This window comes from Candoia aspera, chromosome 11, assembly GCF_035149785.1.
Source record: "Candoia aspera isolate rCanAsp1 chromosome 11, rCanAsp1.hap2, whole genome shotgun sequence".
NCBI classification, from domain to species: Eukaryota; Metazoa; Chordata; class Lepidosauria; order Squamata; family Boidae; genus Candoia; species Candoia aspera.
This window is the reverse complement of record NC_086163.1, coordinates 4,212,512-4,224,888: the sequence shown is the minus strand read 5'-3', so window position 1 is coordinate 4,224,888 and position 12,377 is coordinate 4,212,512. Positions and strand designations below refer to the sequence as shown.

General features: G+C 49.7%; 1 protein-coding gene across 1 annotated transcript in view; it reads right to left on the bottom strand.

Annotated features, from left to right (window-relative positions):
• DRC7 (dynein regulatory complex subunit 7) overlaps positions 1-12,377 on the bottom strand; it is a 40,477-nt gene that overhangs the window by 1,982 nt on the left and 26,118 nt on the right. The window contains exons 12-16 of the mRNA XM_063313088.1: positions 8,914-9,129; positions 6,585-6,695; positions 4,176-4,286; positions 2,370-2,564; positions 1,056-1,195 (exon numbers count right to left, since the gene is read on the bottom strand). Of these exons, the coding sequence (XP_063169158.1) occupies positions 1,056-1,195; positions 2,370-2,564; positions 4,176-4,286; positions 6,585-6,695; positions 8,914-9,129 (773 nt within the window). The remainder of the gene's footprint in view (positions 1-1,055; positions 1,196-2,369; positions 2,565-4,175; positions 4,287-6,584; positions 6,696-8,913; positions 9,130-12,377) is intronic.

Here is a 12,377-nt window from a genome sequence, read left to right as displayed (position 1 = left end):
ATTCTATTTCCCTTTGGGGGGGGAAACCCCCCCCAAAGCAAATTCTTTTCCAGCAAAGTGGGTGCAAAGTGGTAGGGAAGAAAAGGAAGGAGAACTTGCATGGCACCATTAATTAGTCATCAGCTGGATGACAGAAGGAAAAAGAGGCATCTCTTGGAGGAATATTAGCAGCAGGGGACACCAATCTCCATTTAGATTACAGGAGAATGGGGAGGTGTTAACCACCACCCCTCGAGTTACCTTGCTGCTGCTAAGATCTACTAGCACAGGGGCTGCATTCATACAACGTGCTAAATACGAAGTTAACAAAACACAGTGGTTCTAGTCATATAACATATTAAACTCAAACCAAATTTAGGGTTTACATTTTATGGTTTTAATAGTTCTGGGGGGGTTTGCTGCTGTTGTTGTGAGCTGCCCAGAGTTGTGTTTCAAGATGAGCAACCATACAAATCTAAGATAAAAAATAAATAAAATAAAATAAAATAAACCATATTATGACTTAATGAGGTTTCCTGATTCACACAGCCTGAACCCACAGCCTGCTGAACCACCAGCTACCCAATGCCTTTTTAGTCTAGCAGGTTGTGTGAACACAGCCTGGGTTTTAAGTGGACGGCCAAGGGGAAAAGTTATGTACATCCCAGCTGTCCCCAACCCACTTCTGGGTGTGACCCCAGAAGCAAAGAAAGGTTGCCCAACCTCTGCTGTAGTCTGATCTAATATCTTAGATCCTTCTTTGAATAGGACCAGACTAATGGACCTTCAACAATCCTTCTCCCTGTGTAATTCAGTGAAACTAGATGAATGTCCATACTGCAGACTTCTTCTGGTGAGAACGTGGTGCTACGTTTTGCACTAACAGTGCTAGAGTTTGCAGAGGATTAGTCTAGCCTAGCCTAGCCTAGCCTAGCCTAGCCTAGCCTAGCCTAGCCTAGCCTTTCTAAAGAAGCAACAGGGTGGATCAACGCAGCCGAGAGGGACTGCGTGTTTCGGTGGCCTGGAATCCTACCCCCATCCCCACATGGCCTGGGCTTAAGTCCCATCCACAATACCTGCTGAGTCGGAGCTCCAAGATGCGAATGCGGAACATGGCATCCGAGCAGTAGTTCAAGTAGGCGTCTTCATCCTCCAAAGTCATGTTGAGTTGGTTCTGCTGGTACCACTGCTGCTTCCTCTGGAGCTCCTGAGTTTCCTAGGCAGGGAGGGAGACAACGGCAGGGTTCATACTGCAGCCGAAACCCTCAAGTCGGATGAACAAAAGACCATGGTTGTGAGCACGTGATTGGCAAAGGTTCCCAAGTAAGTCCTATTCCGGTTTAATGGAACAGTCTGGTTCAAATGGCATGCAGGCAGTGGCTGGGTCCCACAGTGGGCCCAACAGAAAACCGGCCAACCCCACTGCAGCCTGGACTAATATATGAGAGAAGATTGTGATTTGTGTCAGAGCTCACCCAGGGGAAGAAGAGTTTGGGTCTCAATTTGATGGAAACTGGATGGCTCAAATTGGACAGAGCTTGAGTTCGAGAATGCCAACAGAGGAGGAGAGGCCAGGAGACAGAGGGTCAGGGGTTAGGACAATCTAGAGTGGCCATCAAGTAGGAGGAACCAGATGCATAGGCTTGGGTCCAACTCATGCTGGTCACAATTATTCAATCTAAGGAGAAAGCTTAATAGTGTCTCACAGAATGACAATCTGAATCGTCTGATCTCCGAGTCCAGCTGATGAGGACCCGGAACAGCCTGTGCTGAGGGGATCTTCAAGCATGGCCTTGGAATCAAGGTGTCTGCAGGGCATGGTCAAAAAAATAGAGATGCAATTCACCTAAAAATAGATAGAACTTTGATCTCAGGGTCACTGCCACCATCTTGACTTTTCTGACCATAGCCTGCAGACATCCCTGCTTGGAATTGCTGTGCTAGCAGTTGAGGAGACAAGGAAATGGAACCTGACTGATGGAACCTGTGGCAGCATGAAGCTTTGGGGGAGCCCCTTGTCCTGGCCATAATCCCACAGCCCATCCAGCCCCTTCCACTGGGGAAAGCCAGTGAAGACTACCCACTCTGGTCTTAACGGTTCCAGTGGGTCCACTTTAGGAGATACACACGTGTCAGCAAAAGCCCTTGAGGAGCAGTGGGGCCCATAGAAGTAGCAAGACCCATCTAGGCAGGCCAGCTCTTGGTTTAGGCCATAGAGCAGTGTTCCTCAACCTTGGGAACTTTAAGATGTGTGGACACCAACTCCCAGAATTCCCCAGCCAGCATGGCTGGCTGGAGAATCCTGGGAGTTGAAGTCCACACATCTTAAAGTTCCCAAGGTTGAGGAACACTGCCATAGAGAGCAAGAGGTTCAAGGACTGCCTAGGTACCTTCTCAAATCGTGCTTGGATGAGGTTGGCCTTGTCAACGAGACGATGCTTGAAATCATTCAGGCAGTCTTCCTTCAGGCGCAAAGCGAGCCACTTGGTCATCTTCTCAACACCGCCCATCTGAATCAGGAAAGGCGCCAGATAGTCCAGTTCCTGCTCCACCTGCCGCTGGCGTTCCTCTTGCTGCAGGCGCTCCTGGAGAGAAAGGGGACCAACCAGTAGGCTTGCTGGGGAGCTGACAGCCCCACCAGGCAGACCAGACCAAGAAATCAATTCCACAGAAAGGCTAGAACTTATTTTGTTGAGATGGGCTATAACAACAGAACCTTGCAAGCCTGACCGTGGTGGTGGTGGTGGTGGTGGTCCTCCTCCTCCTCCTCCTCCTCCTCATAGTTCAGTGTATTAGGAAAGTGTCTGTCTAGACTGCTTCTGGAGGTTATCTTGTTGTTTTGGACTTCAAAAACTACTTCAGCTCCTTTTGCCTCGGTAACGGTTCCTGCATATCTCCATCAAGGTCATTTTCTCTACTCTCTACAGGAGCCAAGAAATTCAAGCCCCACCACAGCTTCCCCTGCTTCTGTCCTTGCATTCCAGGTGCCCAAAATTGTTAAGGAGTTGAGAGTGGGCAGGACACAGGAAATACTGTACATTTAAGCTTCGGCAGGAGAAGCATTCCTGAAAAATGGGGAAGCATGTGAAGAATTTGCCTATGTGGCTATGGAAATCATTGCTATCTAGCCCAACTGAAAGCAGCTTTCTGGCCCATGGTTAGGCGCCTTGGCGAGGGAGTGTGTGCTTGTTTATGGCTGGACGGCACAGCTGGAATCTTGAGCTGATGTTGTAGCTACTATGGTAGACTTTCCACATGTACCCAAAGACAAACCAGCAATTGTACTCATCATCCCCATAACAAGCCCCATAACAAGGAGAACTGCCAACTTCCCTTCCTTCTCTTGTTTTCCTGGGCAAATGGGTATATTCCTAAAGGAACACTCGGCTTGCAGTCCTCAATCGTGGTTTGTTTTTTTAAAAGAGTATCAGTGGGAGCCAAAATGGAGCTCAGAGATCCCATGCAAGATTTTTCTGTATTTTTAAAAACCTCAAAATAAGGTAAAGTAAATCAGTAAGGTTGAATTAAGTAAGTGGACACTGAGCAGGCAAGTGCTGGCCATGTGCCAGGGAAGGTCTTCATGGAGATATGGGGTCCCACCAGTATCAAGCTGCCAACCCATTTCAAACAATACCCTGATATTTGTGGCAATACAGCAACATTTTGGCAGCCCATTTCTTCTTTGTAATGTTAAAAAAAAAACCCTTTAACTAATTTTTAATGAATTTGTCTGTTTTTAACTTGCACGATTAAGGGTACACTGAAAACGCTCAAAACTTATGCTGCCAGAATTTGGCAACCATGCCACTGAAAAGCTATGCATCACTGGGGGTGGGGGTGAGGGTTAAAAAAGTGGTTCTGGTGGGTTTATAAGGGGAAAAGGTTTGCCTTACAAAGGCCTCTCCCTCCCATTTTCCTCTTAAAACCACCAGAAAACATGGTGAATTCAAGTTTTCGCCCCAACTTCCTGTTTCACCCAAAACTGTGGGAGGTAATTGTTGTTCTTGGACACTCAAATGTCCCTGCATCCCAGTTCTCCTGGCCTTCTCAAGAATCTTGGGGTGACTATTAAGATGCTAAGAATTCCCCTATTTAGATCCCCAATTCCTTGCTCTGTATAGTTTTGATAATTTCCAGGGACGAGGAAACGGCTCATAAATGCTGTGCATGTGGGACCAAAAGAACCCCCCGCCTACCATCACTTCACGATGTTCTTTACTTCTCTCATTCCTTTCTGTATCATAAATGCACACGCTCAACTTGCTAGCGGCTTCTTCCTCTTCTCGAACCCTCAGAATGTCCAGGACCTTTGACGGGATAGAGATGTCAGAGGTAGAATCATAGAAGGCGCCCCAAGGACCATCTCACTCAACCCTCTGCAGATGCAGGAAAACCAGTTAGAGCAGTTCTAGCCTCCTTTGCAAAACCTTGAGATATGGGGAACCCACATTCCCAAAAATGTATGTATGTATGTATGTATGTATGTATATATCTAGGTATAAAAATCCCATCTCTCCCCTAGGGGTGGCATGTGTCTTCCTCAACCTCGGGTCCTCCCCCAGAGGCCTGGGAGTTTGAGGGTTCTGCGCAGGATCTCAGCTGTTCCTAGCCCGGCACTCTTCCGGACAGAGAGCTCTGATGTGGCTCCTGGGATCGGTTGGAGCCCCTCTCCCAGCTTGGGGGTCACAGCCCCGAGTGCTCCCACCACCACTGGGACCACCTTGGCCTTCCCGTTCCACATCCTCTCCAGTTCCTCCTTCAGGCCCTGGTCCTTCTCCAGCTTCTCATACTCCTTCTTCCTGACGTTACTGTCACAGGACACCACTACATCTATCAGCACCTCTTGTCTACTACCACGATGTCTGGCTGATTGGCCAGTACCCACCTGTCCATCTGGATCTGGAAGTCCCACAGGATCTTAGTCCTGTCATTCTCCACGACCTTCTGTGGAATCTTCTGTCTGGACTTGGGGGGGGGGGTCTGGCCCATACCCTGTGCAGATGTTCCAGTACACAGTGCCAGCTACTTGGTTGTGCCATTCAATGTATACTGTTCCTGCCTGCCTCTTACACTTTGCCATTATGAGTGGCAGGATAGCATAGTGGTTAGAGTGCGGCCCTTTGATGCAGGAGACAGGTTTGAATCCTGGCTACCTTACCAGTAGGAATCCTTGGGCAAAGACCCTCTAACACTCCACCTGCCTACCTCGAATATGAGAGTGACATGAACTAAGAGTCATACCAGTTTGGATGTTGCCCAGATTAACAAGGTCCACGACAGATGTTGGGGAACCAGGACAATCTGACAATCCACCACTCTTCTGGTCCTTGTCTACTACCACAAGGTCTGGTTGACTGGCCAGGACCTGCTTGTCCGTCTGGATCTGGAAGTCCCACAGGATCTCAGTCCTGTCATTCTCCACAACCTTCTGTGGAATCTTCTGTCTGGACTTGGGGGGGGGGGGGTCTGGCCCATACCCTGTGCAGATGTTCCAGTACACAGTGCCAGCTACTTGGTTGTGCCGTTCAGATATCATGTATCAGTACATGGACGAGAGACTATATTTTATGTATGCATGTATGCATGTATGTATGTATGTATATATATGTATGTATGTATGTATGTATATACACACACACACACACACACATATATATATATACATACACACATACATGTACACACACACACACAGTATATCCCCATTCGAAGGTGTCTGATTCTCAGAGACTGCCTGGACAAGTCCCTGCAGTTTTCTTGGCAAGGTTTTTCAGAAGTGGCTTGCCCTTGCCTCCTTCCTGGGGCTGAGAGAAAATGACTGGCCCAAGGTCACCCAGCTGGCTTCGTGCCTAAGGCGGGACTAGAACTCACGGCCTCCCGGTTTCCAGCCTGGGGCCTTAACCACGACAAACCGGCTGTCTGCACACATATTATGTTTATACTGTGTTAAGATTTGCATGCTTAAAGTGCTTTTGAGAAAAAAATGCAAGTCCAGAGCAAAAAAAGTGAGTAAAGTGCCATGCTGTGCTATGTTTGCCTAGAGAAAGGGGAGAGCAGGCTGCTAAAGAATGTAAAATAAATACCTGGAAGAAGTCTCACTCACAAACAGTGCAAAGCAAGTAGCTGGAAAAACAAAGTCCTGTTCTGATCTGATAAGGCTTGGCTTACATCCAAACCACGTTTTTCTATTTTTGCTTCTGAACCAAATGAAACAATGACAACAAACACCCCCACCCCTGAAACTTATGCATTCTTGCCTGTCTCAAGTCGTATTCTGGAACATGTCCCTAGTGACATATAGCCTTAAGGAGGTTATGATGTGCCACACTTACAAGTTATTCATTCTGTTATGAATTCACAGTACATTCATTCTTCAGCAGCTCTCTCATTTTCAGTCATGTTTGGACGCTTACCCAAAGCATTTGTGAAGTCAGTGAAGAGCATGGATCCAGCAAGCTCATGTAGGCCGAGCACATGCTTAGCCGGAAGACTCTTTGCTTGGTTTCCACCCAGCATTATATGCGAACCAGACCACGGTGGCTTATCACAACGCATGACTCCCGATACCATCTCTTTAGCAACAAAGTACCTCCCCCAACAGATACCTCGATCTCGGATTCCCACACTTGGTGCCGGGACTGTTTCTCATCTTCGATTAACCGCATCATCATTTCATAGAGATGGAACAATTTCTTCTCTCTCTCCACAGGCCCTGCCTGAGAACAGATGAACCATAAAGTAGGTTTGAACCTTCAGAAACAAGTCAGCCATTTACTGATGGGCAGAGCAATTTACTCAGTCCTCCTGAGATCACTGGTTCCACTGTTTTCTCCTTCTGCATCCCTCTGTGTGTCTTTTTTTCAAAAAAAATGTTTCCATAAACAATCCCCACAGTTATATCCATTTGATCATAAAATGGGTAGTCTACATAGTAAAGGTAAAGGTTTCCCTTGACATTAAGTCCAGTCGCGTCCGACTCTAGGGGGCGGTGCTCATCTCCGTTTCAAAGCCGAAGAGCCGGCGTTTGTCCGTAGACACTTCCTCCATGGTCATGTGGCCGGCATGACTAAACGGAACGCTGTTACCTGCCCGCCGAAGCGGTACCTATTAATCTACTCACATTGGCATGTTTTCGAACTGCTAGGCTGGCAGGAGCTGGGACTAGCAAGGGGAGCTCACCCCGTCACACAGATTCAAACCGCCGACCTTCCGATCAGCAGCTCAGCAGCTCAGCGGTTTAACCCGCAGCGCCACCGCATCCCTACAGTAGTCTACATACACAGTAGTTGTTTTTATTTTATTTTATTTTTACAGGACTTATACACTGCTGCAAATGCAACCAACTCTGAGTGGCTGTGGCACCTGTTACCTTTGCAAAGCCAACAAAGCCTTGTGGTATTGGAAGCTGAGTTGTCTTCTCATCTGGAAGATAGTTTAGGAGGAAGGAAATAGCATTTTTCCTTCAGATGCAGACTGGATCAAGGACATTTCTGAGCATTTTTCAAAGTTGAAAGAGCCTCGAACATTGGCATGGGCATTAATGAAGTTTTCTGCAAGACTTCACAGACTTGGTTATGTGTTGGTCTTGCTGCCACTGCTTTACCTTAGCATGTTGTACAAACCCAGAGATTTGGTTAGCTTGGTCTGTGAACCCAGAAAATAAGTTATTACAGTAACTAGGTTATTTTGTCTGGACGTGGCCAACGTGTCCCCTTTTGCCAGTCTTCCTTTCTTTCAGCAAAAGTTATTTTCCTTAGGGATAATCTTCCAACTAATAAACCTTTCTGAGTCAAATGCCAAGGGTGGTATTTCAAAAAGTAGTACAGGGGAAAACCCAGATTTGGCTTCCTTTCCTTTCTATTTAAATTGAGTCAAATCTACAAATTGAAAGTAGCTGGTAGTTAGTAATTCTAATTACTCCACAATTATCGATTTAATTAATTTCCCCTCCTATCCCAGCACTGCCCAGAGTCCTGTGAGATTAGGACGGTTAATAAGATATAAATGGTATACATAATGTTTGCCACAACTTTGGGAAATCTTTGGTGGCTGCACTCAAGGCCGTTGGGGTCCGCAGGAAGGCTGGTGGGGCCTCTCTAAATCTGAGACATTTAGCTCAAAAACTCCCCAGTCGAAGCAGGAAATGACACTTTATTTGGTATCTGCACCGAAGGGGCTGTTTTATGATCTCTTCTATCAGGATGTGAGTTTCCCTGGCCAATTCTTGCATAGCTTGATTTATCTCAGCCTGACTCATACCCAACATCTGGGTCACGTTGGGTCAATATTGATGCAGAGGAAGAAGGCGTGTTTTAACCTACTTCTGAAGATTTTTGCAGAAAATGCAAACAGGCACAACACCCTCTCTAGGTACCTGTAAAGAAGGCAAATGGAAGGAACAATATATGGGGTTATCTGGTCATGTCTGATGGCTATGGAAGAGGTGAGTGGTTAACCACTAGATATGTAGAACCCAACACTTGCTTTACTGTTGTTTTCCTAAACAGGAAACATCAAACTCAGTGATGGCAAAGGGAAGAAACATTGATGAATTGTACATTATGGTCTATCTATACTTATCTGGCCCAGAGCCTCAAAAAGGCAATTGCATTAAATTCTGTCAACTTACTTGAATTCATTCCATTGTTTTACAATCCTGTGGTCTCCAGGGCAGGAGGTAATCACTGATGATTACTATAGTCTATCAGTCTCCAACAGTGGAACGAGGGAGCTCTAACTGAGCCACCAAGAATCCCACCGACCCACATTATCTGCTGAAGAGAATTCTGCTCCCTGGTTCTAAGTGCCTGATCATCAGCCAGAACGAAGCCTTCACTGCTTCTCTTTTTATATCCCGCAAGCGTTTATTTAAATCCCACCCCCAATGACAGTTTGGATCCACCATGACCTGCAGATGCCACCTTCTACATTCACCTGATAACTGACACACGTGTCCCGGCTCATGGCAATCTTATTTCCCTTGCTGTCCACGTTTGTATGCTTGTTAAACTCCCTCTTGGAAGGGGTGACATAATTCTGCCTGTAATGATAAGTCAAGAGGATCTTATCTTCCGCCATCAGAAAAATGCGTTCGGCCACATCTTCATCCGCTGGTTTGCTTGGGTTCCTGTGGAACCTCTCAGTGATTTTCTAGAAAGTACACAAGAGGAAGGGGAGATAAAACTAGGGTAGAATCAAACTCCTGACCATCATATTTACGGTGAGTTGGTTGGAATTGTCAAACAGTGGGTCACAGAGAGCTAGATAGTTATGCTGGTATTTTGGTACATCAGTAATTAGGTTTTATTGTCTGTATATGAGTCTTCTTGAAAATACAAGATCACTGTTTCATCAGCGATTAGTTTCAGTGGAAGGAAAGGAGCACTGGGCAGGGGTCAGAAACATCTTCTGCATGTCAAGGGAAGGAAGATGGACCAGACAGAGACTGTAAGTAGTAGACAAGTAAGAAGCTACCATGCACACAGGAGTATGCATGGAAAGCTGCTAAACAGGAATAGTGGGATGTGGAAGACAGCTGAACTCAAGCAAAGGCTGGACAGCAGGTGAAGAGCCCCAGGGGGTCTGGAGGTAAAAAAGAACGTACGGCCAGTGTGTCCATGCAAGAGGGTGAATAGGAGATGCAAGAGGGAAAATCTGCATGAAGGTGGGGAAGACGAAGGGGCCACACATATCCAGAGATGGCAAGCGAGCTTGGTGAGATGGATGGGAAAGGGTTACTCAGTCAGAGTTTTGTGTGGACCTTCAACAGGAGCAGGGAAGATGCCACTCTTCAAGGTAACCATCTCTATTGTGGGTTGAATCTGCTTAGAAGAAACTTGCATATTCACAGCAGTCCACTTAGGAACCAGAAATCTATGGCAACAACAACAACAACAACAACAACAACAGAATCCTACTGGGGGCTCCTGTCATGAGTGCCGTTGAGCTAAAGTCATCAGCGCAATGGCACACATGACAATGACAAGGAAATAGGTGAAGGGGTACAAGATAAGTAGCCATCAACCCACAACGACTAACGGCTAACAAACAATAGCTAAACGGATCACGGAGCCACCCAAGCCATCAGCGGCAATACAACGGGGATCGCCCAGCTGAAAGCAATCAGCAGAGGAATGGGAAACCTGATGATGGGCAATCCCGGAAACCCTCACCCACCGGCAGGGCAACGTATTGGACAAAGGGGGGTGACGTGACCGTGAGCGAGGGGGCGCTGACCGGCGCGGGGTATTTAAACCCCGCACCGGCGCGCTCCTGTCACTCTCAGCTTTTTTCTACCAACGCTGTACCTGCCCTGCAAATAAACCAGAGCCTGATCCGCGAACCAGTGTCTGAGTATTATTCAGAGGTAGGCAGCGCATGACATAAAGCTGAGAGTCATAAACTCAGCCTCGCCGAGCCCCACCGGACGACAACGAGCCGCGGGAGGAGTAGACGGCGAGAAGACCAGCAAGATGAGGCCGGAGCGGCGCGGGCAAGGAGGGCGAGCCGCGCGGCAAGAGACAGAGGAGGACCGACCAAGGCCAGAGGCACCGCGGACTCCCGGAGCCATGGACGCCCACCCCACCCGACCCGAGCCTCAGCTCCAACCCCAAGGGGAGATGGCGACGGAGGCAACCCGACCGCGGGAGGGAGCAGCACGACTTCCGAAACCAGCGGAGGACCCCGCGCCCCACATCGCACCCCAGCAACGGGCGTGGAGCGACAGCCCCACGGCGGTCAACACGGAGGAGGACGACGGAGACACCCATCAGACGGCGGAGGAAGCGGACCCGCGGCAGAGGGACGATGAACCCCGCCGGCAACCCACCCCCGAGGACGCGCCAACGGAACCGGCCCCAGCAGCGGCGCGGGCTGTGGACGAGGAGGCACGAGCTGAACTCGCGGCCATGCGGGCTCAACTGACGGAACTCCGGACCATGCTCCAGGCGCTTATGCCCCCCGCGCCACCCAACGACATCCCCGCACAAGCCCACACCCCGAGCGAAGCACCGAACCCACACGGGCCAGCGGAGGGTCAGCAGATGGCACAGGCGGCCGACACCATACCCCGGGAAGCGAGAGGCGGGGCCGCACAAAACGCCCGGGCCCCAAAGGACTTCCCCATCTTCTTCGATGGGACCCCCACAAAACTCTCGTTTTTCGTGACCAACGCTAGGGAGTTCATGGGGAGGCACGGACACTCCTATGACTCCGAGGCCGACAAGATCGCCGCCGTGGCGATCAAACTCCAAGACAGGGCGGCGGACTGGTACGTCCAACTGTACGAGTCCAGCTCCCCCGCCCTCGCCACCTTCCCTGCTTTCATCAATGAGATGAAAAACTACTTCGAAGACCCCCTAGCCAAAGTAAGGGCGAAAAGCGCACTCCAAAGACTTAAACAGGGCACACGGACGGTCCCTGACTACGCCCTGGAGTTCAAAGCCCTCGCGGGGAAGGTCAGCGACTGGTCCGAGACCACCCTGCTGGAAATGTTCAAAAGGGGGCTCAACCGCGACGTCCTCCAATGGGCCCTCTACCGCGACGACCCAGAAACGTTACACGGGTGGATCCACCTCGCGGGGAAAGCCGAACATGCGCACCGCACCTTCCTCATGACAACCACGGAAGACACAAACTATGCCGGGAAAAAGGTACCCGCACCACACGGGGGGATGGCCGGCCCCATATACCCAAAAAAGAAGTTCAACCGGGAGCCCTGCGGGAGGTGTGGCAAATTAGGGCACAAGACGGCGGATTGCTTCGCCAACCGACCGCCGACCAGCACGCCCAAACCCACTCCGAAAATTAGCCCCAAACCACCCAACCCGGGGCCGCCCCCTCACCGCCGAATGACCGTGGCCACAGCGACACCAGAAGAGGGCTGGGACGCTTACTGGGGGGAAGAGGACAATACAGACCCCGACCAGCCGGCGGGAAATGCTCCCCGCTTGCCCTGAGACGCGTGGCGAGGCAGGCGGTGGGACAGCAACGCGGACCACCTCAACGAAACGACGAAAGCCCCGTAATATTGGCAGCAATTCAACTCTCTGCCGGCAACGGAGCCACCACGGCCGCGGCACTAGTGGACTCGGGGTGCTCAAAAAACCTCATCCACCCCGACCTAGTCGCCAAACTCGACCTCCGCTGCTTCCCCCTCCCCACGCCGCTGGCATTCCACCAGCTGGACGGCTCTACAGCGGGAGGGAAACCAGCCACGCTACAAACCGAGCCGGTCACCCTGCAAATGGGCACTCACACCGAGCGCACATCGTTCGTAGTCACGCACATCGGACGGCCCATTGCAGTCCTGGGGATGCCATGGCTCGCGACAAACAACCCGCGGATCAACTGGGAGACCTGCACCTTCACATTCGGCGACGGCGAGTATCGAGCACCAG